This window comes from Delphinus delphis, chromosome X, assembly GCF_949987515.2.
Source record: "Delphinus delphis chromosome X, mDelDel1.2, whole genome shotgun sequence".
In the NCBI taxonomy this organism is placed as follows: Eukaryota; Metazoa; Chordata; class Mammalia; order Artiodactyla; family Delphinidae; genus Delphinus; species Delphinus delphis.
The window spans coordinates 109,765,648-109,792,312 of record NC_082704.1 but is presented as its reverse complement, the minus strand read 5'-3'; the positions used below and the strand labels follow the sequence as shown (position 1 = coordinate 109,792,312).

Genomic DNA, 26,665 nt, shown 5'->3' with positions numbered 1-26,665 from the left:
AAGTGGAAAAGAATTAACACTTCATTTCCACTAACATCCAACTGAAATTTGGCATTTCCTTTGATTAGGAATATACGTAACACACCAGAGTAATAGAAGGACCTGTGACGTGACACCAACCAAATCGTATTTTTACATCACATCATAGATACTGTGGGTATTTCAAGATATCGTTTGCACTCTTTGCTACCTTTAAGTGGTGGTAGTTATCACACCTGCTGGGAGACCCTGTTATTTAATGTATTAATAAGGAATTATTTATTATTTATAATAAAGAAGTGCACATAGATTAGTATACCAAAATTTGTTTTTAAAATAGCTTGATAGCTACTTTAATATAAATGGTTCCTTTTGTAACCTTATGTGTTTTATTTTATGCATATAAAACCATTATTTAAAAACTGAGAATGGCTTTCCCGGATTACCAAACCTAACTTGATAGCCTAACAAAAACAGTTAAGAATCTGTGGAATAAAAACTCAACCAGAAGGTAGAAGGACTCCCTGTAGCTTTCTTGAAGGTTCTAGATTACCCTGAGATGAACTGATATGGGATGAAGGGAGGTAGGGAGGGCAGCCAGACTGCAGTCATCTGGGTGGGGGAGTTGAAGGCGGCATCTGGGGAGGGGTGAGAATGAACAAGGCAGATGCGGATTTGAGAATCTGTGAGGGATAAGCTGGTCTTCAGCAACCAATTAGCTGAGATGAGGGAAGTGTAAAAAAAAAAAGTCATCCCCAAACTTTGTGATGGAGCCACTAACAGAACAGCAGAAGTGAGAATAGTGAACTGGCTTCTCGGAGGAAAATAACAGGGCATTTTGAGAACAAGGAAGCACTTAGTTACCAGTATGGTGTAGTATAATAGAAAGAAACCTAGAAACTTTTTGGAATTTTTTTTGGCCATGTACATGTATTACTTCTTCAAATCAACAAATACAATTTAAAAGCTTAAATAATTAAAATGAAAAGGAAATTAGAGTCAAAAGCCCAGTTCAAATCGTATCTTGTGACTCGTCGAATGTCCTACTAACTCAACCCTGGCTTTCCCATCTGTACAGTGGGATAATTAGTACACTTGATCAGTGTTAGAAATAGATGTATTATGATTCTACACTAGGGGCTAGGGACACAGGACTGTACAGGACATACCCTTTTTTTCCCCCTCAAGAAGTGGACAATCTACCAAGGTAGAAAGGACACATGGTTTAAAGATGGTGGAAGGTGGGCATGACCAAAACCTAGCAATGCAAGGTAAATAGAAAAGAAAACACCATGCCTTAGCACAAACCAAATGTGTTACACAAAGTTGAGCTCGCCGAGATCTGGGATGCTAAGGGAAGGCTTGGAGAAAAAAAGGAATCAAAGTTAAGGTTGGCCTTGAAGAGCAGAAATGCCAGATATAAGTAGGGGAGGGTGTGTGAGAGACATTCAGGAGGTGCTGACACAGCCTCAGAATGGAGACAACCAGAATGGCATTTTAGAGCACGATTTAGGGAGCTCATGGGGGTACAGACTCACAGAGTGGCCATCATATCTGTGTGATCACAGAATCTTCGGGAAAGAATCCAGACAATGGCACCCGTGCATGACTATCCTTATTCAATACCAAATCACGGCATTTCACAACGTTTCTGTTGAAATCATTCCATGTGTCTATGTCAACTCAACCGTTACGTATTATCCTTTCAAGGAGCTTTTTATAGGATTAGAATGGTTAGGAAGATGCACCATAAGCCTGAATATAAACAGTCACAGGATTTGTAGCGTGGGGTCCTTTGTGCTTGTCTTGAATAAGGAACCATAAAATGACCTTCTTTCTCCCAGAAATCACAAGTCAGGAGGGAAAGACCAAGGGCTCGCACCACAAATGAGCAGTCCCTGGCGTAATCCCTGACAGCGCAGGGCGGCTGGGCCGATTCCATTTGATTCAGTTTGACAGTATCTAAAACGCTCCTGTTCCCAGTAATGAGTGGCTCCAGCCCGAGATCCCTGAAGGAAGTGCTCCTGATGTGTGGGATCGGCAGGCTGCCTGCTGGGAAAACAGGGGTGTCTTCACCTCGCCACGTCCCCACATGCCCGCATCCCTGTCACAGCACAGTCTGAGAGGAATGGCCAACAGGGAACCAGCAGACGTCTATCCTTAGCCTCACGGGGCGCAGAGGGGCAGACAATCAAACCACTGCTCATCGCCTGGGGGGTACACTTCCCATTACAGGCACCACGGAGCGGGCGGGCGTCTGTCCCCCGTAGCAGAGAGAGCTGTTCGGTGCTATTTCTTCCTAAAGACTGCTGCTCTGGTTGCAAGATTCAGGCTGGTGATATGAGACAAATGATCCCCAGCCCCACACTATCCCTCTTCAGCGAAATTCTAGTTCAACTTCCTGCATAAAGATGATGACACTGCAGCCCATAGTGATTACATTCACTCATGAATGGATGGATGGATGAATGAATGCATGGCAGGGAAATCAATTGGGGGAAATCCTCCATAGGGGCCTATGAAGCCCTGATTCCCCCACAAAAGGAATTTTCCTTCCTGTGAGGAGCAAAAGGGACCAGGAGACCCTGACTATATTGCACACTGTTCTTAATTAGGTAACACCACACTCAGGTCTGTGTGACCCTCCCGATTCCACCAATATTTAATGAGCACATATTCCGCACTGCCCTAGGACTTCGGGACAGATTCACTGGTGAACAAAACAGATAAAGACCCCATCCTTGAAAAGCTTCTACAAGAGTGGAACATACAGAGTCTGCACACTACCTGCTTAGAAATCAAGTTGCTTATGTTTATGTTTCTATATTTAAAGAGAGAAATGCATCCCTTTGTAATAAAGTGAGGATTATGGATGTTACCAAGGGCTTATGATTTCTTTCCCAAGGAAAGCATTTAAAGGGGACAGACACCTACCTTCTCCCCACCAACACATACTCATCAACAGGCTTCTGCAGGCCTTGGCTCTAGGTTGAGAACAAACCCCTGTGTTCCTCAGAGAGCAACCCAGCCAGCTCTGGAGCCCATGGCTGTGTTCCAGGAGAGAACCCCACCTTCAGCCCAGAGCTGGGAGCACGGCAGCTTTACATGGTAGTGTTTGAGAAAGAAAGATGCAGTAAAACCACTTAAACAGTTTGTGTCTGTGTGCCCTGCAATTCTTAAGTCTTCACAATCACCAGCCTCTAAGTGGTTCAGGGCCCAAGGAAGTAGTTTCTAGTTCTTAGCCCTGTTGCAAGTTGGGGAAGAGGCTGGGTGAATTTCAACATCTCCACCTCCACCCAATCTTACAAACATTATCTACATCTGCAAGGCACTGAACAGGATGCCTGTGAATACAAAGATGACCTTGCTGTCTGGGGTACCTAACTACCCAGAATACAGGCACACCTATTTTATTGCACTTTGCTTCACAGTGCCTCACAGATGTTGCTTTTTTTTTTTTTTTTTTAACAAATGGAAGGTGTGTGGCCGCCCTGCATCCATCAAGTCTATCGACGCCACTTTCCCAACAGCATTTGCTCACTTCGTGTCTCTGTGTGACATTTTGGTAATTCTCAAATATTTCAAACTTTTCCATTATTATTTTATTTGTTACGCTGATCTGTGATCAATGATCTTTGATGTTACTACAATGACTTGAAAGCTCAGATGACAGTGAGCATTTTTTAGCAATTAAGTAATTTTTAGCGAAGATATGTACATTATTTTAGACATAATGCTATTGCACACTTAATAGACTACAGGATAGTGTAAATATAGCTTTTATACACACTAGGAGACCAAAAACTCTGTGTGACTCACTTTATGGCAATATTTGCTTTATTTCAGTGGTCTAGAACCCAGCCCGCAATATCTCTGAGATATGCCTGTAGTTCCTACTTTCCACTGTTGAAGTTTTACCTGTCAACTGTACCAGGAAGAGGAACAAGATTCATCAAGTCTAAAGTCTACTTCAGGGTACAAGCAGCAAGACAGAAAAATCCATTTAAGGGTTGCTATAGCTTTTTACATCCAATTGCCCTTTGTTACCCAAACCTCAGTCAGAAGCACACTGGAGAGGCGGGTGTGAGGGAGGAGGGAACATGGGGGAGGGAGAGGCACACAGGCAAATGGAGTCAGCGTCATTGTTTCAAGAGCTGTTTTACCATTCTTTCCAAAAAGAACAATGGACAAATCAAGCTCTAAGGAGAGGCCCACACCTCAACATCACTAAAATTTTCCTCAAAATTTATTCATACTTGGTAAGTTTTATGTTTCTGGGAATGTATCCATTTATTCTAGGTTGGCCAATTTGTTGGCATATAATTGTTCGTAATAGTCCCTTATGATCATCTATATTTCTGTGATATCAGTTGTAACCTCTCCTCTTTCATTTCTGATTTATTTATTTGAGTTCTCTCTCTCTTTTTTTCTGAGTGAGTCTAGCTAAAGAGTTGTCTGTTTTGTCCTTCCAAAAAACCAGCTCTTGGTTTCACTGATCTTTTCTATTGTCTTTTTAGTCTCTATTTCATTTATTTCTGCTGATCTTTGTTATTTCCTTCCTTCTACTAACTTTGGGCTTAGTTTATGCTTTTTCTAGTTCCTTGAAGGCATTATGCTAAGTGAAATAAGTCAGACAGAGAAAGACAAATACTGTATGATCTCACTTATATGTGGAATCTTAAAAAAAAACAAAAACAAACACATAAGACACAGACTCATAGATATAGAGAACAGATTGGTGGTTGGCAGAAGCAGGGGGTGGGGAAGGTGAGCAAAATGGGTGAAGGGGGTCAAAACAAATTTCCAGTTATAAGATAAATAAATCCAGAGGATGTAATGTAAATAATTACCAATACTATACTGTATATTTGAAAGTTGCTAGGAGAGTAGATCTTAAACATTTTCATCACAAGAAAAAAAATTGTAACTATGTGTGGTAATAGATGTTAACTAAACTCACTGTAGTGATCATTTTGCAATGTATACATATATCAAATCATTTTGTTGTACACCTAAAAGGAATACAATGTTATATGTTAATTATCTCTCAATTTGAAAAATGTATTCAGAAATAGTTAAATGAGAATTTCAATACCAGTCCTTTTTCCTACCTGTGAGAGGTAGGGGAAAGCACTTTGGAAAATGTTTTAAACTAGAAAAATATCAAGATAGTTTTTTAAAGTTTTTAAAATTGAGATATAATTCATTTAAAGGTACAGATCTTAATGGTACAAGTCGAACAGTTTTGACAAATGCATACACTCGTGTAACTCATAGTTCTACCAGCATACAGAGCATTTCCATCATTCCAGAAAATTTCCTAGTGTTCCTCCCCGGTCAATCTACCTCCAAGCAACCGCTAATCTGATTTCTATCACCTATGATTGGTTTTGCCTCTTTTAGAACTTCATGTAAATGTGTTAAGACATAGTTTTACCTTTTGAATATTGCTGAAAAAAATACAATTTGTTTTCAGAAAACATCCTTTTCTACTTGTGGAATTACTGGGAGAAAATATTTTTGAGGGAACCACTTCCTGAAGTCATAAATACCTACATTATTTTCTATTTTTATTGGTTTAAATAACCATCCCTGTTGATCTGGGGACATGGAAAGCTAGTCATGCCAACTATAAACAAGTGTTACCTTGCTTCTAAATGCCTGAGCCAATATTTTCCCCCAATTCCTATGTCCTTCATTGTCTAATTACCTCTTCCAGGCAGGGCCAGAACATTCCATACACACAGGAAGTTGATTTTTATCCCCTCCCCTTATTCTTTTGAGAATAAGCCTATTCCACATGAGGGGGGTCCCTCAAAAGAGAAATCTGTAGGGTCATCCAGAGGGAAATGACTTAAGAAAATATATATACGATTTTATTTAGGACCTAAGCAAGCTCTGTCCAATGAGACAGAGCAACATCCACGATTTTCCTGACAGTGGCAAGGGTTTCTGGTAGGGCTCTTACAGACATTCTTCAGCAATGCTTGAAAGTCCTGTCCTTCAATACACCTATGGGCTAGTCTACAGGTCCCCAGATTCCTAATGACTCTAGGCTACCCTTACTACCATTCCAGCTTGAAAATATGAGCAAATAATAAATCAAGCCAGAAAGATAACCTTTCTGATGAATCAAGATCCTGAAGCTTTATCCTGTAACTATTCCCTGGTGAGTGAATTGTCTATGGGGACGCGTTCACCTTAGAACAGCCACACGTAAGGAAACTTTGAAGGGGGTGTTCCTTTAAAAGTTCAGTGTGCAGACGTAGAGAATGGACTTGAGGACACGGGGAGGGGGAAGGGGAAACTGGGATGAAGTGAGAGAGTAACATTAACATATATACACGACCAAATGTAAAACAGATGCTAGTGGGAAGCTGCTGCATAGCACAGGGAGATCAGCTCAGGGCTTTGTGACCACGTAGAGGGGTGGGATAGGGAGGGTGGGATGGAGATGCAAGAGGGAGGGGATATGGGGATATATGTATATGTATAGCTGATTCACTTCGTTATACAGCAGAAACTAACACAACATTGCAAAGCAATTATACTCCAATAAAGATGTTAAAAAATAAAAGTTCAGTGTGGGCAGCAGTGTCATTTTTCCCTCCACCCCATCTGATTGCATCTGCCAGCTCCTGCTTCCTGTACTCCACACCTGCGCCCGAAGCTTCACAGGTCATCCCCAACCTCAGAGCAAAGCTGTACTAACGTCCTGCCCTCCTTCCTCGGGACTAGCCCAGCGCCTTACACAATACAGCTGTGCTTGCTGAATGAATCCAAATACTCCTCACCTTCCACATGTCCAGTTGAAATGTCACCTATTCTAGGAAGCATCTTCTTCCCTCTCACTGAGTACCTTTGTTTTCAAATTCCTCTCTCATTTGTCAACGCCATTATTTGCCACTCTAACAGTATCTCGGGTTATTAGTCACCTTCTTAGTTGAGTATATCTTACCCTCCCCGACTATACCAAGCATGTTTCAAAGCAGAGTTCTGTTCAATAAATCTTTGGATCTCTATAAGCACAGTTTCTCTTACCAAGTAAGCACTCAAATATTTGATAATTCCCATAGCTATGCCAATCTATTATAAATACATTTAAACTTGCAAAGATGTTACTTTTATGTGGTTATCGCCTGTTTTGTATGCCAATGATTCTAATCTAATCATCGTTGCTTCTAAACGTGGCTTCCCCCTCCTTAATATGAACGTTCTACCATCTCTGTGCATTAGGGAATCAGAGATGTACACCCCAAAGTTATTTGGAAAAATAATTGTAGAGCAGCCTGGGCTCTTTAGATTATCAAATTACAATTTAAAAAATCTTACATTAATGTTATCTTTTTTTGAAAAAGGATACAAACCCTTCTAAAGCAAAGGGTGCCTTAATGGGTAAGAATTCAGGTATGCTTTGATCACCTATTAATTAATCAGCTTTTAAAGGAACTTGACTTCCCCGTCAAGTTTTGGGCAAGCACAAAACAAAAAGGCCTCCTTTTGCACATGCGAGTTCTCAGAGTTCTGACACCAAAAATGAAATGAGGATAAATTGCCTGTCCACACACACAGAGGTTGTCTGATTGAGTTAAAAGTTCTGAAGAATTTCAAGGGCCTCTTTAACTCCTGCTGAGAGAACCAAATCTCTCTCCATGGCACAAGAAGTAAGATGCCTAAGTTTCTAGGAAATGCAAGTGACCTTTCTTTGCAAACGACAAGGCCAAGTTAAGCTCTAAGTCAGAAAGTGAAGCCTTCAGTATCTAGCCAGCCTGACTGGGGACCACTGGGAAATACCTCAAAAACTAACCACAAAGAACAAATAACAGCCAGAATCTCTGAACACCCCTTGGGCCACCACGAGGAGAGACTGGATGAGACCAAGCTCATCTAGCACAAGAGGAAATGCAGCGCCTTTCCCAGGCTCTAGACAACATAGATAGGAAAACGAAGAGGTTTCAAAGCACTTTAAAACAAAAACCAAACCCCAAAAATAGGCCAGCAAGCCAGTTTCAAAACTTCAGCGGCCCTCAAATGCCACTTCTCCTCGTAACCCTGTCCATGTGCCATCTCTGTTCTTATCATTAGAACTTCGCCTGCATTGATCAATCCTCCCCACGCTGGACAAAAATGTCACAAGTGTGTATTTACAATGATTTCCTTAAAAATGCCTACTGGGGATTTAGCCTGTTAGCTTTCCTTCTGGATTGGCAGCCCTGTCCCATTAAGTGCACAGTGACTTTTTTTTTCTCCCTGCAGACCAGCCAGGAGGCAGAAGTGTGGTGAGCGCTTCCTGAGCGACCTTCACTTTGCTCACCCCACTCATCCCTGGACCGCCCCACACTCTCCATTTCTCCTCTAGCCACGCTGCAGAGACCCATCCAAGCTGAGCTGCTAACTTCTGCCAGAAGGGCTGTTCACCCTACCAAGGGTCAGGGCCGTGTGCACCCAAACCTGTTTCCGTCCATTGCTCGTCCTGCTAGCACACCATTTGGTTAAAGAGTACAAAATATGTAGGTTTGAAGAGAAAAAGCTAGTGGTGAGAAGGAATAGGATAATAATTTGAAGGTTTAAAAAAAACGGTGCCAAAACAGGTGTAGAAAAAGACAACTAAAAGAGATTAGGGGTGAGGGAGTGTAGAATTTTAGAAGAATTATTAACCCTGATTGTTTCACTTATGTTGTCCTCAATCCACTTTAAAGAAACCAGTGGGAATAGCAGAGGATGCATCACGGATGCAGAGAGGATAGAACTCAAACCAGCAAACCCATAGTTAAGGGAGATGCCCTGGCTCTACGAGGCTGTGTTGACAAATGGCAGACAAATACACATTTTTATATTTTAAGCTAAGATTACATGTTAAGATATATGTGTATCATTTTTTAGGATTCTCTACTTCATTCAACTGTTCTAAAAAACCGGTCCATACATTCAAAACCTTCCTAGGAATTGTCTCTTGGGGTGGGAGGGAGTATGGGCATTTGTGTGTGTATAGCTTTGGAATACTGCAGAATTTATCTATTAATTAATCAATAAAAATATATACACACACCTACACAATACAATACGTTATATTTTTATTGACCAATAGATTGATTCTATAGTATTGCAAAGCTATTACTATGGTCTTATCTCAACCTGCTCCTGTGGTTTAAGGGTTTTTGTTTATTTGGGATTTTCGTTTGGCATTTATATAACACCCATTATAAGAGAGAAGGGCAGATTTTATATTATACAGTGACAGTGGCCCAGGATCTGCAATATGACAAGTAAATTTCAACAACAGGGAAATTAATTTTTGATGATATAATTTAAAAAATATGGATTAAAAGGTAAACCTTTATGTTTTGTTTTACTCAAATAGCATAGGCTACACAGTTAATTTTCCTTTTTCCTGCTTGAAGCAAGCCCAAATGAAGCCTGGCACAGAGCTGGCAGGGATGGAAAGGAGGCGGGGACCGTAGATGGTGGTGAAGCTCTTCTCCCAAGCAAGGAGAATAACAGCCCTGCAATCATTCCTCTCCTTTAGCGACCCTCGTTCGGTTTCCCTGGAGCCAACAGGCAGTTGAGAATGGGCACTATTTCCCAGAAATTTATTAATAATTTTCCTCACCTTAATTTGTATTTCTTAAAATATTATTACAACATTAAAGGAAAAATCATCTCTATGACAGAACCATTTTCAATTCTGGGTCCCTTTCCATTTTTGATCACATGCACAAAGATAGATTTCAGATGACTGTATCCTACTGTATGCAAATCTGTGGCTGATATATTCATTTATTTTGGAAAAAAAACTTTTCATACTTCCATTTATTCATTTACTTATTCAATAAGCATTTATTAAAGTATATGTTAGGTTTCAGGCACTATTCCAGGTACTATGAATATAAAGATAGATAAAAACCAGATCCCTACTGTTGAAAAGCTCTCAGGTTAGTGGAATGTAACATAATTACAACGCACAGTATTGTAATAAGTACAGATTTAAAGGCCTCTTTACCATATTAATGGCTTCACGTCTTCTAGCTGGATAATATGACTTAATTCACACAACTATTCCCTTTCTTGATGACTTTTCATTATCACAAGCATTGCTGCAATTAACATGTTTCACATATTTTTTTCTGTTGACCATTTCCATGGATAAATTCCTAGGAGTAAGATTACGGAGTCAAAGGGTATTAATTCAGATTTTTATAGCTATTGATGTGCTTGTTAAGTAGCTTCATACAAGGATCATAAAGATATACAAAGTCACCAGTTCTTCTAAGCATTGCCAAGTCTTACCACTAAATCTGTTTTAGGATTTTCAAAAGGAGGTACCCATTATTGTCTTAATTTGATTAATTAATAGCAGGGCAGAACATTTTCTCATGGTTAAGATTTTTATTTCCCCTTGTGGGATGTGTGTTTATAGCAGATCTATCTATACTTTATCATTATTATAGTAGCTTTCTAAAATATTTTCATATGTAACATATATAATAACTTTTCATCTTAATTTATTGCAAATTTTTTTCCTGTTTGTTGTCCTCTTTGTTTAGCTAAACTTTCTTCAAATCATACCAAAATTTTAACTCTCTTTTATTTTTAGTCACAACTGTTTATTTTTTCCTCTGGAATTTCTTCCATGGTGTCAGTCTCATGAACTGTGCCCTTCCACCATTGGCACAAATGTTCTACTCTGCTGTGCATTCATTTTTAACTCATTCAGCTTTCAACAAATGTCTCCTATGTGCCCTGCTTGGCACCAGGAATAAAAAAATGGTGAATGAATGACATACTAATACAAATTATCCAAAGCTGGGAAATAGGCAAAAGGGGCCACTGCATGTCCTCCCAGTATCACGCTGGGAGCCCCATTAACTGATCCTCTAGGGACAGGTATCTGCTTGACACACTATTTACTATTTATGAGATAGTTTACAACTCTGTTAGTGTAGATGTTAACCAGTAGAAAACCAAAAGCAAAACAAATGAGTCTTGTCAGATAACCATGAAAATAAACTTTGACCAGCAGAGATGCAAGAGATTCATCCCCTAGAAAAGATAACCTCAGAGGTTACAGTTTCACTGCCCTGCAGGACGCTGTGTAGTTGTGCATCTAACTTAGCAATCTTAATCAAGTTTTTTTCTCTTTCAGTCATTATGAATACTTTGCTCTTTCGCCGTTCTCTTTGAGCCAGCCTTACCAAGAATCTTGCAGGTGCCCTCATTAGTGAGTTACGTAAAGCTTTGATGCATGCTCACTTCATGTTTATATGAGAGTCAAGAAACCTGGCTGCCAGCATCAGCCCTGCCACTTCTACCCACATCATAGTTCATTTAACCCTTAACCTCCTCCTTGACTTCTGGCTTCCCTTTTTTGCGGGGCGGGGGGGGGGGGGAATCGTGGGTTTCTGTAAGGTTGAATGGTATTCAGGAAACCAAAGCAATTGGAAAACTGTACTTCTATATACAGATACATGTGTCGAATCAGAATGAATGATCAGATGCTAAGTTCGAAGCCCAGGATCCCCCAGGCCTGAGGGAGTGGAGCCTGAAAAGCCCGTGCCAGTGTCTGGTGGGACACTTCACCAGCAGGGCTGGCTCTGAGCAGCCAGGACCACACAGGAACAAGGTTATGTAGTGCAGTGGAAAGAACAAGGGCCTCTAGCCAGGTGGACCTGGCTTCAACCCTCAGCCCTGCCTCTTCTAGGGTCTCTTGAGCCTCTTTCTTTTTCTACAAAATAAAGTGGTTACGATGAGTCAATGGGCCCATGCGTAAAGAACCTCGTCACTCCTGTCACATACTAGGTCTTCAATAAATGCCACTTCTTTTTCCTTCCCTGCTGGGTGGCAGGCCTCTCTGGAGGAATTTCCTCTGGAAGAGACTCAACCAGGTGATGTCCAAGGTCTCTTGAGTTCTAACGCCCCCCACAGCAAGGCCAACCAGCCAGGGGTGGGTTCTGACAGCCCATGTGAGCCCACCGCGCCCACCCGCCTGGCACACGTACCTCTCCTACCACCTCTATGATGTCGCCAACTTTCAGCTCAAGCTCATCATCGTTCTGGGGCAGGTAGCTGAACGCCACCTGGCACCGGCGCCTCCGTCGCTCGCCTGCATGGGAAAAGCAAAATATTCAGACACAGCTCTTGTCTCAAAATTAGATTTTAAAGAGAGGCGTCCTAGGCATGCAGGCAAATTAAGCTGACTTGCTTCACATATGCTCTCTGGGACATGGCTAGAGGCATGGCAGCTCTGGTCTCTGAGAGAGGCAGGAGAAAGCAGAGCAATGCTTCTTGGTCTTTTAAAAGCTGCTGGGTCCGAAAGGCATGGATATGAGAAACCGATCCATTGTGCAGAAGGCAAAACCCCACCCCTGAAGCGCTGGGGCACAGTGTTGCCTTAAACGGTTTTCCGTGGATAGGGCTTTGTATTTGCTGCTGGTGACTTTTAATGAAAGCTGATGTGATATGGTAGAGGAAAAAGAATGGTCTGCTTCTAATGCTAGCAGGGCAGAGGAAATTTTTCCCAAACGTGCAAAGGAAAAGATAAAGTATCCTGGCCTTCTTCTTACTAATCATCACCCTTTTAACATGCTGGAACTCAGGCTGATAAGCAAGGGCTGATTTACATTTCAGCCTCCTCTTGGTACCATTTCAAATGTCCCACAGGAGTTCCGCAAATCCACTTTTGTCCTCTTCCCTCTGTCCCAGGGGATCCATTAACAGGATCGCTGGCTGCTTACACAGAACCAACCCAGGCACATCAAGATAAAAACCAGGGCCACACTTCACTTGACTGAAGGACCCTCAAGGTCACAGCATCTCACTCACCCAGTGTGGCCCAACAGGGAGGTCCTGGCTTAGAGCAGTTCAAGTACAGATGCAACTGTCCACGCCACAGACATGCACTACGGGCGGAAAGAACACGCATATGGTGTGCGTGTGACGGGGCTCGGGGAGCGGCGGGGCAGAGACAGACAGACGGCAGTGGAGGCCAAAGCTGGGAAGAGGTGGATAAGACAGAGGAACCGAGACGAGCGGTGCTCAGAAGTCTGTCATTCAAGGCTGACCACTTCACCTCATCCCTTCCTGCCACCGCATGGCCTTGAAAACCAAAGGGATCAACGACTTCAAGGAAACGCATTTAGAAATGCTTACATTATTTTTGGATGCTGCCCACAGGGATTCTTTTCCTTTTCTAACCTTTCCCTGAGAAAGCAAGTCCCCGCAGGAGTGATCACAGGCCACACTGAGACCCCCATGCAGGGTGACATCATACAAAGGGGCAGGCCTTTGCTACATCTGACGTGCTCACTGATCAATATTTATCAAAAGCCAGTGGCCTAGTTCTCTCTGTTCCATCTTTTTTCTGCCTGAACCTCACTAAGAAAGAACAGAGTTGAACAGAGGGAAGAGGGCAGAAGTTCAGAATCAATATCTCGTCTAATCACATCTTTGGTGACAACGTGAATACGCTCTACCTCTTTGTGCGAAATCACGAGCTGGCTGGTCTCGATGAGAACAAATGCAGAGCTCTCAGGCCAGTTCCCAGGCGCTAACGGCAGCGGGCAGAGTAGGGCAGCCCAGGGCTCTTCCAGGGACAGAGGGCTCACCCCAAATAGCTCTTCCCAGGCGGGAAGTCAGGAAGAACGGTCTCCAGGGTAAAGAACTCCACCGCTATTCCCTGGCTTCCAACACAAAGGAAGGGAAATCAAGCCCTCTATCATAAAGGATACAGATTGCTCATTCTAGCCAAGAAAGCCTCGATGACGAGGTGATCTCCACACCTGTCTCCCACCCCCTGTGACTCCCCTGCCCTCATACACACCTCTTAAGATGAAGCTGTATAAATCTTTAAGAGCTTTACTTGTTATATGTTACGTTCAAAACAAACTCTGCAGATACAATCTGAACACGAAACAAGTAAACATGACAAATGTCTGAAACTCGACACTCATAACCACAGAGGTCACCAAAGTCCTGACCAAAGTGACTTAAAAATAACATCTAAAGATCTACTGTTAGCTGAAGTCATAAAACTTAGTTAAATGTAAGTTCGTATCTTCACAGAACCCTCTGTAAAAAGTAGTATCTAACCCAACAGTACACAAAGGGTGAAGGAGAGGTGATATATCCTTCGAGAAAAGACTAACCCAGCAGAGTCAGGACCTAGAACAGAATAATATTTCTCTCGAACCAAATCTTTCCATCAGAATTCTATAACGCCCTGTCTGGAATCAGAAAGAACAGCACACTTACTAATCTCTCTCTGCCAGGCTAGTCAGTATCTCCCCTTTTATTTTATTATTATTATTATTTTTTTTGCGGTACGCGGGCCTCTCACTGTTGTGGCCTCTCCCGTTGCGGAGCACAGGCTCCGGACGCACAGGCTCAGCGGCCATGGCTCACGGGCCCAGCCACTCCGCGGCATGTGGGATCTTCCTGGACCGGGGCACAAACAAGTCAGTATTTCTTAACTACCTCTAAGGTTATTCAACTGGTGGCACAAAGACCTATAAAGCACACTGTCAACGTACAAGACCAAGAAAAGTGAGCCCGACAGGGAGGTATCCAGAGGTCACTGGTGGAAAAGGTCACCTGACATGATCCCAAGCTGAAACAATTATTCCCTCCGACACTGGGATAGTTTGTGATCTTTTCTAAAGCACACCTGATACCCATCACCCTAACTTATCTTGCCAAGCACATGAGTTAAAAAGAAAAGAGCCAGAATGAGCAAACATTTTACAAATGAGGCAAGTAGGGCTCAGTGACTTACCCGAGGTCACCAAGCTAGTAAGTGGCAGTATGTCATTGGCCTGAGTTCAGAGCTCTCACTCCAATGCTGGATGAACCAATTTAGTTCACACCTCATCCCAAGTTCTCTGCAATCTGTACTTAGCTGCTTCCCACAACACTGCATAACACAGCCTTAGGGCTTCTCCACGGCTTTCACATTACAGATAACTTCCAAACTCCTGCACTGCTGCTTTCCAGTCCTCCACTTCTGCAAATTACTGTTTCAATCTTGTTTGCCAGTTCCACCCAATGTAAGACCCAGTTCGGGGGGGATATTTGATGTTAGGAGACACTGCATTTCAGTGGCTTCTGTCCATCTTAAATTTAAGGGAATTTAAGGATGTCATTTGCCATTTTTTCCTTTCTTGGTATTTCACTGATGTTTACTAGTTGGTCTTGACCTTCCTTGAAGAGGTATGTAGACAACAATGTCATCTCCTTTCAGTAGCTGGTATAAACTGCAGGAAAAAAATGCATGACTTGCCCAAGGCTGTGGTTCAGAATCCTTTCGTTTAAGCTACCACCCTCACGCCCAGAGCCCCGTCCACATGAACTCAAGTTTTAATACATTTCATCGGGCTTTTTTCTGTTTGCCACTGTGTGTGTTTTTTAGGCAGGACCACTTAACTCCTTACACATAACTGAAAGAAGTAACGGACACGAATTTTATGGACATACAAGCAAATGTATATGGGCACATGCACATGGCTTACCAAAAAAAAGTATGACTGAGGCAGACTTCATAAGGCATACTTGACACGTCTCTCTACTGCCATATTGTATGACGGCCACAAAATACACATGCATGAACATGCATTCATAAAGAGGAACACAGGCAAACACAGGTGACAAGGCAGGCACCCTCAACTCCCTCATTAGATCTCATAACCACCTTCCATTCATGACCAGCTTTGTTTAATAAAATAGTAACAGCTAACATTTACTGAGCACCTACTGTGTGCCAGAGACTACTAAGGACTTTATATGTATTAGTGCATTTAATTCTCACATTGAACGTCAAGGGTAGATCTTGGACCCTCCCTTAAGACAAGGAGACGGAGGAGGCACAAAGAGACTGAGTATTTTACCAGAGGTCTTACAGCTAGAAAGTGCTAGAAGCGTCAGGGATTTCAAGTCAGGAGATGCAACTCCAGAGACTGCCTCCCCTGTCTGACTGTTCTTAAGAAGAATCCTCGGCTATGAGTCTTGAGACTACAGAAGGGACTAGCTGGGCTAACATGGGACATGGTTAAGTTGTGAAACCAGGAAGTGACAAACCACAAATCAGGAGCGTTTCCTTACAGCTGCTGGCAACTGGGGCCCATATTTTAATGAAATAAAGCTGGCTGGATGGGGAGGAAATGTCGTATATTCACATTCTCTAAAAATGAAATAGCAGAAACTGCAAAGGATGCCATGACCCAGCCTCAGAAACAGCACACACATCTATATTTTAGAGCCTTCCGGGTCTTACAACATGTGAAAACTTTACTAGGTCAATTCATTCAATGACCACAAAAATATAACAATAGTGCAGTGCTTGAGAAAAACCTTTGGGTACACTGAAAAGTTTCAACACTCATACAGACTATTTTTTTTTTCATCCCACATCCTCCTTGACAGAACAAGAGTATAACTAAGAGGGTTGATATTTCCAAGAAACTCACTAAATTAATCAAATGGAGCCTCACCACATGCCTAGGAAACACAGCAGTATCCTGATGTCATTTTACAAAAGAGAAAACATTTATAAAATCAAAGAGGAACATCAGAAGAAGCCCCTAATTCTCAGGGTTACTTCTGGCATTTTTCTCCAGACATGGCCTGGGGTCCACCTGGGTCAGAATGCTGACCTGCAAGGCAGACCTACGGAACTGCACTCTCTGAGGTTGAGGCCAGGGGCCTGCATTTAAACCTGACTCTGCAAGTGACACTGCCCACAAAAATCTAAACCTCAACAATGAATCAGAGCCACTAATTACAGGTGAGAACAGGAAAATACCTTGTTGGGAACAAGTGGTCTCCCTTTGGAGGACACTAACCAGTGGTTCTCAATCTTGGCTGTACCCTGAAAGCACCTGGGGAGCTTTCATAAAACTCCCCATAATGTCCGAACAGCAGCCCCTAAGGAACAAGGTCTCCATAGAAAAATGGCTTCTTCCAGGGCTGGGGCAAAGAAAATACAAAGTGAGACTGGAATATGTGGTTATGACAAAATTAACGACGCACTCTAAGGCTTGAGGGGTAATTTGTAAAGGACAAAAGGCTCAGCTTGGTAGGGCTTCCACTGGCCAAATCTGGGACAACAACAGCATGTACTAAAGGATTTATTCATTTCAAAAAAAATTCATGAGCCCATAATGATACATTCACTAGGTAGCTAGGTTGAGAGCTAGCTAGATGGATGGATAAGATTAGATAGGTTTATGGGCCAAGACGGGAAAGCTCTTCTTTACAAAAGAATGTCAACTAATGCATGTAGAAATGATAGAAACACATAATCACCATTTTATAACCATCATGGCAACAACTGTTTCTGGCAAGAATCAATGGTTGCTAAAACCACTGGGTGAAATCCAGTTGGGGATTAGGATATTTAGAGAGTCTCAAAGTATCTCCCCACAGCTTATTCATTGATTACAAAAGGAAATGGTCCCCTGAGTATGGAGAAACCTGGCAGACACAGCCTCAAAGTTCATGTCATCAATGATGGGACAAATTCATATCGGGTGCCTCCTTATGTGATGCACTGAGAAGGGCTTAACATCACCTACAGAACGCTCCCGCCCAAAATGTTTAACTGAAATCTGACCGTGAAGAAACATGCAAATCCAGATCACGCAAATCCAAAATGAGGGACAGTTGAGAAAAACTGACCTGGTTTAAAAAAATCTTTTTAAAATCAATATCGCATAAGATTTTTTAAAGGTTAGGCGACTGTTCTAGATCTTAAACCAGTAAAGAGATTTAACAACTAAATATAATGCAATCCTTAACTGGATTCAGGGTTTCTTGTAAAGGTTATAAAGGACAATATTGGAAGAAATGGGGGAATTTGGATATGGACTAATACTAGATAATAGCATTATATTAATGTTACATTTCCTGAGTATGTTAATTCTATTGCAAAAAAAATTCTATTGCAGTTACATAGGAGAATGTCCTTGTTCTGAAGTATTTAGGGATGAAGTGTCTTGATATCTTTAATGTACTTTCAAGTTGTTTAAGGAAAAAACAAAAAGAATGTGTGTGTGTGTGTGTGTGTGTGTGTGTGTGTGCGTACATACATACAGACACATATGTATACGCATATATACAGCGAGAGAAAGAGAGAGAGAGAAAGCAAATGTGGCAAAATGTTAACAATGGGTGAATCTAGATGGGTGTCCATTGTACTATTGTTACAACTTTCCTGTACATTTGAAATTTTTCTAAATAAAATATTTAGGGGGAAAAGGAAAAAAAACAGATGCCTGGGCCCCACCCTAGATTCTCTGAAGTCACCGATCTGGGGTGCAGCCTGGGCATCTGAATTTTAGGAACTCCCCAGGTGATTCTAGCATAGAGCCAGGGTTGAGAGACATCTAGACAGGTCAGTTGCCAAAAAATAAATGGGACTCTTCCAGACCATGCTATACAGGCCCTATATTTGGCTTCTCCCCAAAGGGGGGAAAAAATCATACTTATTTGTCCATGTTATCCTAATACATAACCCAGGTGAATGTTGCTGTGCTGGGATTTTTATTTCACAGGCCTTTGGGACAGTTGTACTAAGCAGTCTCTAGCTCTGGAAATGTGTTCCTGGGGCCGGGGGATGGAAAAGATGGTAGTCTCTGCTATCATTAAGTAGCAAACACTGCCAGGGGTGCAGCAACCCCCCAAGTTACTGAGCAGCATTCCGGATTCTTGAAGAAGCTGTTTTTTGAGTCGGAAACATCAATTTATGCAAGGGGCCAGGTTTCCTATTTCAGGATGGAAAAACAATACAAAGCGAACTAAATAAAAGTGGAGAATCACCCATTTTACTCAGGATATCCAGTACATTCTGGGTGCACGGGAAGAGAAAGCTGAATCACTGACTTTGTGGACCCAGCATCATACCTTTTCCCGGAAAAATTCCCTTGCATCACCCTGTTTCCAATGTAATGTAACTCAGACGAAGAGGAGGCCACTTCAGAGGCTGATGGCATGCCAGGAAAAAAGGAACTCATGGTCTTTCCTTACAGACCTCTCTCGGCTGTGGCTGGACTGTTGCAGTGGAAATGTACAGTATTTAATTAACCAGCACTGTCTGGTCCCTGGAGACGCGCCTGCTCGATTCTCCAAGGGATGTGTATCATCAACATCTTTGCATGGCAGAAAACAGTAAATCCACTTGCCTTCTCCTTCAAAGGCAAAGTTCATCTGAAAAGAGGTTACAGCTATGCCAGTGCTCATTTGCTCCCAAGTCCCACCAGAATACAGGAGGAAAATGTAGACCCAAGAGGGAACCATTTAGTAGGGCCTCTGAGTCACAGGGGACAGGGAGGGAGGTGGGTGAAGTCAAAAGTCACATAAGGAAAATCAACTGAATCTTGGAGATGAAGGAAATGAACATTGACTAGGTGTCTGCTATGTGCCAAGAACCGTGCTAGGCATGTCGTGTGCGTCCCCTCGAGTCCTCACACCAGCACTGTGAGGTTAGGGGTGCTGGCCCCATCTTGATGGATGGGCCCAGAAAGCCTGGATAACTTGTACGAGGCCCATGAGTAAAATAAGTTGTGGTCTGCAGCCCTCTTCTTCCACCAACCCAAGATAGTACCAGGAAGACAGAGCGGGAGTGTGTTTCTGGGGGACTTTGGATACCAAACGAAGGATGAGGACTTAATTTTATGAGACCCTGCCCTGAGGAGGTTTCTGGGCAGAGAAGTGACAGGAAGATGTGAGGAGGACAGTGACCTAGGGAGAAGTGGCTGATGCGAAGGGGTATGCAGAACAGCTCGGGGGCGGGAGCCTAGAAGCAGGCAGAGGGCCCAACAGAGGACAGTGAAAGAGAAAGCCTGAAAAACATGGTGGGAGGAATGAGATACGCAGGGAAGGAAAGGCAGATACACAGTATCATCATCAGGCGATACTGGGGGCCAATGGCCCTTCCTTACTTGTCTTTGATCCCAGTACCTAGCTCAGTGTCTGTTAGAGCAGACATGTGATCCATTCTTGCTAAATGGATGGATGAATGAACTAATGAGCACCTAGTCCACATTCTGTGGACTGTGAATCCCTGATCTTGTGAACACAAATTCCCAAAGGAGCACTGAAGAAGGACCAGAAGGGTGGAGGAAAAGAGTTAAAGCCTCAACTCGGTGTTAAGCAGGGTGCCCATTAAAGGCCAATGCCAAAATGGTTAAGATGCTATATTTTATGTTACGTGCATTTCACCAATTAAAAAAAAAAGACAATGCCACCCTGACCTATTGCGGGGATGGGAAGATGGTGGCCCCTGTAGTCTTGCCACTGTGCTGAAGGTGTCTCGTTCTCCACTAACACTGTAGCCCGATGCATCGGTGATACTAAACAGTGCCTGAGATACTCCTAACTGCTCTCTTCTTCCAAATTTATGGTCCACTGTCAATTTTACGTAACAGTAGAGCAGGGCTAGATCCCAACAAGAAATGATGTATATTTGATTTTAAATTTAGTCCTCTTTAAGACAGAAAATACTTGTTTCAAGTAGGAAGAAATATATGTGTAAGCATGTTCAGGGCAGCATTTCTTCTAATAGCAAATGCATACACACACAGAGACCCACACAGGAAACATCCTGAAGGTCCACTGCGAAGGAATGGCTCCATGAATCATGGTTTATCCAGGCCATGGGCAACTCAGCAGCCAATTAAACCGGGCAAGCAGCTCTGTGTGTACTGATGTGTAAAAGGTGCCCATCGTACATTAAGTTAAAAGACCAAATCACATAATATGTATATGATCCCCACATTGCAAACGCATGCACGCTTGCGTGTGCACGCGCGCGCACACACACACACACACACCACCTCCCTCCCTCCTTAGCTCCCACCAGGGACTCTTTTATTTACTCCTATTATCCAGAACCTATCAAGAGTATGCATTCAACAAATGCTTATTAATGAATAAATGGATTCATTCAACATTCAAGTGATATGTTAGGACCTAATACAATTAAATGAATGAGAGAAGGAGAGTGTGTGTGCACGAACACACTTGTGTAGGCACAGAAGATGGTATGGAAGGGCACACACACACATACACTCTCTGCCGTTGGGGCCCCTTCTCTGGGTTCCTCTAACAACCATTGCTTTTCTCTAGCACCGCCTGCATCCCACTGTATTTGAAATATCTCTGAGTGTCAGTGTATGTTTTTCTCCACTCCTTCAGCTCTGACACCTCTCAGCGCTTTCATGCACACCTTTTTCAACAAATGCAACTCATTTACCAACACCCACATGTGCCTCACGAGGGTTCTGAGGATGCTGTCTCATCACGAATGCCCACTCGCCATCAATCTGTGAGCCCAGGTGCCAGGTATCTAGAAACTGAGGGAGGGACGCAAACCCCTGATCTTCCTTCCCTCAGTCCTAGAAACTTCAGAGTCTAATGCCTTGTTTAAAGAAGCCACTGAAAGCAGTCTTAAAACCAGCCAATTAACACACGACCAAAAAAAAAAAAATCAAGTTTCTATTGCAAGCGAAATACAGAAAGGGGCCATCCATTTAACAAGCCGAGTTTCTGCTAAGAGGAGCTACACATGGATATTTTCAATGTTAACGTTGTCACCTGATATTTCCATAGAAGCCACATAATATAATATGGGCGCCAGGGGCACAAAGAACTCCTTCAAACACAATGGACTCCACCTCAAACTGACTCATAAAACTGGTGTGAATTAGCTGTCTGAAAGGAAACACGAACTCTGATTTTCCGGCTCATGGACACGTGGTTCATAACGATAGCATTAAGGCACATAAAGAGAATCCTGGGCCTCACAACACCGAAAAGACAGATAACCCAGTGGCCCCAGCACTGCGACCACACCGTGCAGCCCACTTGAGCTCTCAACCTCAGTTTTTCTCATGTATAAGATTAGAATGATGAGGGCAGACCTACTTTACAGAAGGGCTTGCTGCCACCTGACTCCTGCCCTTTTTTCCACTTGTCTTTACATGAACGAATATGCTAAAAGGCAGCCTTGTTCATTATTTATACCAGTTCAACCAATTTTCTTTTTGCCAACCTTCCCTTCCCAATAGCGTGAGGTAAAGGAATCACACTGGAAAACAAACTCAGTGGCACCTCTAAACATCCTCCTGGTTTTCCCCTCTCCTTAGGCTGGTCCCAGGGTTTGGTTTGCTCTTTCAGCACAGTCCTTAATCCAAATGACCAGGCCCACAGCAGACCACACTGGGGGACACTTCTCCAAAGCATCCCTGGCTCGATTCCCCCAGCCCAGGCCGCCATCTCTCTGGGGGAGGGAGTCTGCATGTTCAGAGGAGAAAATCTGATACAAAAGCACACTGCTTTTCTCTGCTCTAGCAAGGCTGATTTGGGCAAAATGCCCAAAAGAATTCAACATTATTTATAGAGTTTTGTTTGATCTCCTTTTAAATGCTCCATGCAGAGTCATTCAAGTGAAATAAGAATACAGAATTTCAAAGGGAAAACTGAAGGAAAATTCTAAATATAAGTGATTTGTTGAGCATAAACAAGATTTCTCCTTTCTGTCCAACACACTCCTTCTACCATCTCTATTTTTAAAGGCCTTCTCAAACTTTGTTGCTGACAAATGGACCTATGAGATCCCTAACTTTTACAGTGAAGCGGGAGGCAGAGGGAACAAGATGAGGGGAGAGTGAGTGATGGGTAGCACTCACGTGCACGTGCACATTAAGAACAGAAACAAAGGTCTAGGAAATCCCAGAAACCCTCATCTGGGGTCCACCTCTCTTGCCTAGAGAATTCTCAGGGGAAAATACGCACCATAAACAAATCTGGAGTATCCCAGTTCTCAAAATCAGTACCAAAAAATGGCCCTGGGAGATTTAGAGAATGACAGAAAATTCCACATATCTTTCTCTTTCGGAAGTAGGGGAAAGATCTTTATTGCAGGTAATCAAAATGTTTGCTAAATTCTGACTCATTTTTTTTTAACATCTTTATTGGGGTATGACTCATTTTTAATATAGTTTCCTTTCTCATCCCTATCAGAATAAAGAGGGGGGAAGTGTAAGTTTTTATAAATTTTCTTGATGCAAATGGGGGTTTGCATCCCAATTCCTTCTTCTGTATCTAAAAGCAGAGATTCTTAACTGAGGTTTGTGGATAGATTTCAGTGGGTCTCAACACAGATGGGAAGAAAATTACATCTTTATTGTCACTACCCTCTATGCGAAACCTGGTCTTTCTTTCCACTCTGCATATAGACAACAAGCCACACTGGGATTAGCAGCACCTGTGGATTTTATTTATTCCCTATTATGTGGAGAGATATTTTCAGTTCACATCATGGTCATTGCAGCTACCTTGAAATATCATTTACCCTCATCCCGACTTCAAAATTATGATCGCTTCTAGACTCACTGCTGGATCTTGCTATTTAATGCATGAGTAAAGGAATACGTATTGCTTAAGTTTTTGCAATATTTTTTTTTTTTTTTTTTTTTTTTTTTGCGGTATGCAGGCGTCTCACTGTTGTGGCCTCTCCCGTTGCGGAGCACAGGCTCTGGACGCGCAGGCTCAGCGGCCATGGCTCATGGGCCCAGCCGCTCAGCGGCATGTGGGATCTTCCTGGACCGGGGCACGAACCCGTGTCTCCTGCATCGGCAGGCGGACTCTCAACCACTGCGCCACCAGGGAAGCCCAAGCTTTTGCAATATTTTGATACCTGTACTTCAGTATAACTGTATTCATTTGTAATCCTATGTATTTTATTTTATTCATTTACAAACTTTATTCTGAGAAGGGGTCCACAGGCTTCACCAGACTGGCAAACAGGTTCCCAAGCAATTTTTTAAAAAGTTAAGAACTTCTAATCCCTGCTCTCAAGATTATGGTTTGCAAGGAAACTCAAAGGTGCAAGGGGGAATTATACACACACACACACACACATATAAAATAAAGCAGTAAACATGACATTTGGACCCTGTCTGCCATAATGTTTCACAGGCTTTGGAGCAGCACATCATGACAGAAGAACCACATTGGGTGGGCTTCCCTGGTGGCGCAGTGGTTAAGAATCCGCCTGCCAATGCAGGGGACACAGGTTCGAGCCCTGGTCTAGGAAGATCCCACATGCCGTGGAGCAGCTAAGCCCATGTGCCACAACTACTGAGCCTGAGCTCTAGAGCCCACGAGCCACAACTACTGGAGCCCACGCGCCTAGAGCCTGTGCTCCGCAACAAGAGAAGCCACCGCAATGAGAAGCCCGTGCACTGCAACGAAGAGTAGCCCCCGCTCACCGCAACTAGAGAAAGCCCATGTGCAGCAACAAAGACCCAACGTGACCAAAAATAAAATAAATAATAAAAATAAATACATTAAAAAAAAGAAGAAGAACCACATTGGGCAACTTGACAGGTCCTGATCCACGAACAGCCGTGCGGCACAGTGTTCAGGAGGCTGCTGGCCAAGTGCCCTCTTATTACCCGGGTCAGTGGCTGGCGAGAGCCCTGCTCTGTCATCTGGCACCTTGGCTCAGCTGAGCTCAACGCCCATTGCTCCCTTCCACGAAGGCCAGCACAGCTAATTTGCAGACTGCCACCTGCCACCGCCTCAGTGTCCCCCCTCCAACCAAGCCCTGCGTTTCTCTCCTTTTTCAAACCAGTAAAGTTATGGAAAGCATCACAAGGTCCCCCTGCCACCCCAGGATAAAGAGGTCACTTGGGCTTCCGTGCACCCACAGAGCTCCAGATACACCTCTTCCTCCCAGCCCGAGTCAGCTGCACTGTCTTCTCTGCGTGCATGTACCCAGTGCCGGCTGGGCAGTCAGTGCACGAATGTTCCATGAAGGGAGGGAAGTTTGTGCCAATGTTTATAACTGCACAGGATTTGCTTGGATGCGTTGCCTGGCTTCCACCGAGGTCCCATCTTTGTGGTATCACTGGAGGATGAAGGACCCTAAGGTCAGCAAGTCCAACTGAGACCAGAGGCATCTGACCAGTTCTTAAAAAAAAAAAAATTAAAATCCAGAAAAGAGCAATTCCACTTTTACAAAGCTATGCTCCAGATAACTTACATGAAATGTACAAAGATATATGCATAATGCTCAGTGCTACACTGTTCAGAAGAGTGAAAAACCAGAATCATCCTAAACGTCCTTCAGTTAGGGGACTAGTTAGTCAAGTCACGGTGTATCTACAGGTGGACTATTAAACAGTGGCACTGCTCTAAACGACTGTTATGCCAAGAGTTCCAAGATTCTCTTCAACCTAACATCACGAATTGCAATACACTATAAACAGCACGATGCTATCTGTATTTTTTTTAAAACACCAATATGCCTGTATCACTATGTGCTTAGATTAGGTCGTACCATGTGAAATTGACACTTCTGTGGTCAAATCTCTGCAATTTCTTATGGTTCATCGCAATAGACATGGGTGGAGTTCTTCTGAGGAGTTGACCACGAGCCAGGTCTCCTCTGGGGAATATGAATGAGGAAAGGGATTTTAAGTTACTTTTTGACTTTTGTTACCATGACATTCCTTTACTAATTTTTCACACTGAGCATGTATTATTTTTATAATAAGTCTAACAAAGAAAACTTAGGGTGAATCTAAAATAAAATGTACAACTTAAATTTTAAGAAAAGAGCAGTGAGGTCTATACAACACTATAGCACAAAAGCTGCCTTACAGAGCAGGCAATTTTTTTTTTAACATCTTTATTGGAGTATAATTGCTTTACATTGTTGTGTTAGTTGCTGCTGTATCACAAAGTGAATCAGCTATATGTATACAGATATCCCCATATCCCCTCCCTCTTGCGTCTCCCTCCCTCCCACCCTCCCTATCCCACCCCTCTAGGTGGACACAAAGCACCGAGCTGATCTCCCTGTGCTATGTGGCTGCTTCCCACTAGCTATCTATTTTACATTTGGTAGTGTATATATGTCCATGCCACTCTCTCACTTCATCCCAGCTTACCCTTCCCACTCCCTGTGTCCTCAAGTCCATTCTCTACGTCAGAGCAGGTGATTTTGTTGCGATCAGAACAAAACCCGTTACTGTGGGCTTCCTCTAGGGGCTACAAAGAGTTTTGTTGCCAAGGACCCTCTGGAGGAGTGTCATTCAGAAAAGGATGGGTTTCTAGGCAAATGAGCAGTGCAGATAAAGGGACTGGGCTACCTGTAAGCAAAGGTTTTTAAAGATAATTTTTTCCCCTAAACAAACAGTTTACTGATACACATAGTTATCTCTTTGTTCAAGGCAAATAAAGGTTTTTCTCCTTTATTGAAGCAAGTCCTACTTTCCTTGGAAATGCGGGAGAGTAGCAAAGGTACATTTTAAAAAATGGTATCTCACACTCGGACTTTTCATTTTCCACACCGATCTGCACCTTTCCTCTCCCCCTGGAGGGAACTGAGTGCCATGAAAAGTAAAAATTTTGAAACTGTAAATCTAGAAGGTGTTAATCTAGAAATTTGGAGGCAATAAAATGAATGTAGATTCATTCGTGGAATAGAGAAAGGAAGAGCAGAGGGAGAGAAGTAGAGAGAAATAAGTGCACATGGATTCCTCCAACAATGCTGATTTTTGCCTGCACCGCTTGCCTCAGCACTTAAACATCTTTTTTTTAATAAATTTAATTATTTACTTATTTTTGGCTCTGTTGGGTCTTCGTTGCTGCGCGCGGGCTTTCTCTAGTGTGACGAGCAGGGGCTACTCTT

The 26,665-nt window shown here is 42.9% G+C and overlaps 1 protein-coding gene across 10 annotated transcripts in view; it reads right to left on the bottom strand.

Annotated features, from left to right (window-relative positions):
* The window catches only part of SH3KBP1 (SH3 domain containing kinase binding protein 1), a 344,807-nt gene that overhangs the window by 152,824 nt on the left and 165,318 nt on the right, over positions 1-26,665 (bottom strand). For all 10 annotated transcript variants that reach the window (XM_060002844.1, XM_060002847.1, XM_060002846.1 and 7 more), the window contains exon 4: positions 11,976-12,079. In XM_060002844.1, the coding sequence (XP_059858827.1) occupies positions 11,976-12,079 (104 nt within the window). The remainder of the gene's footprint in view (positions 1-11,975; positions 12,080-26,665) is intronic.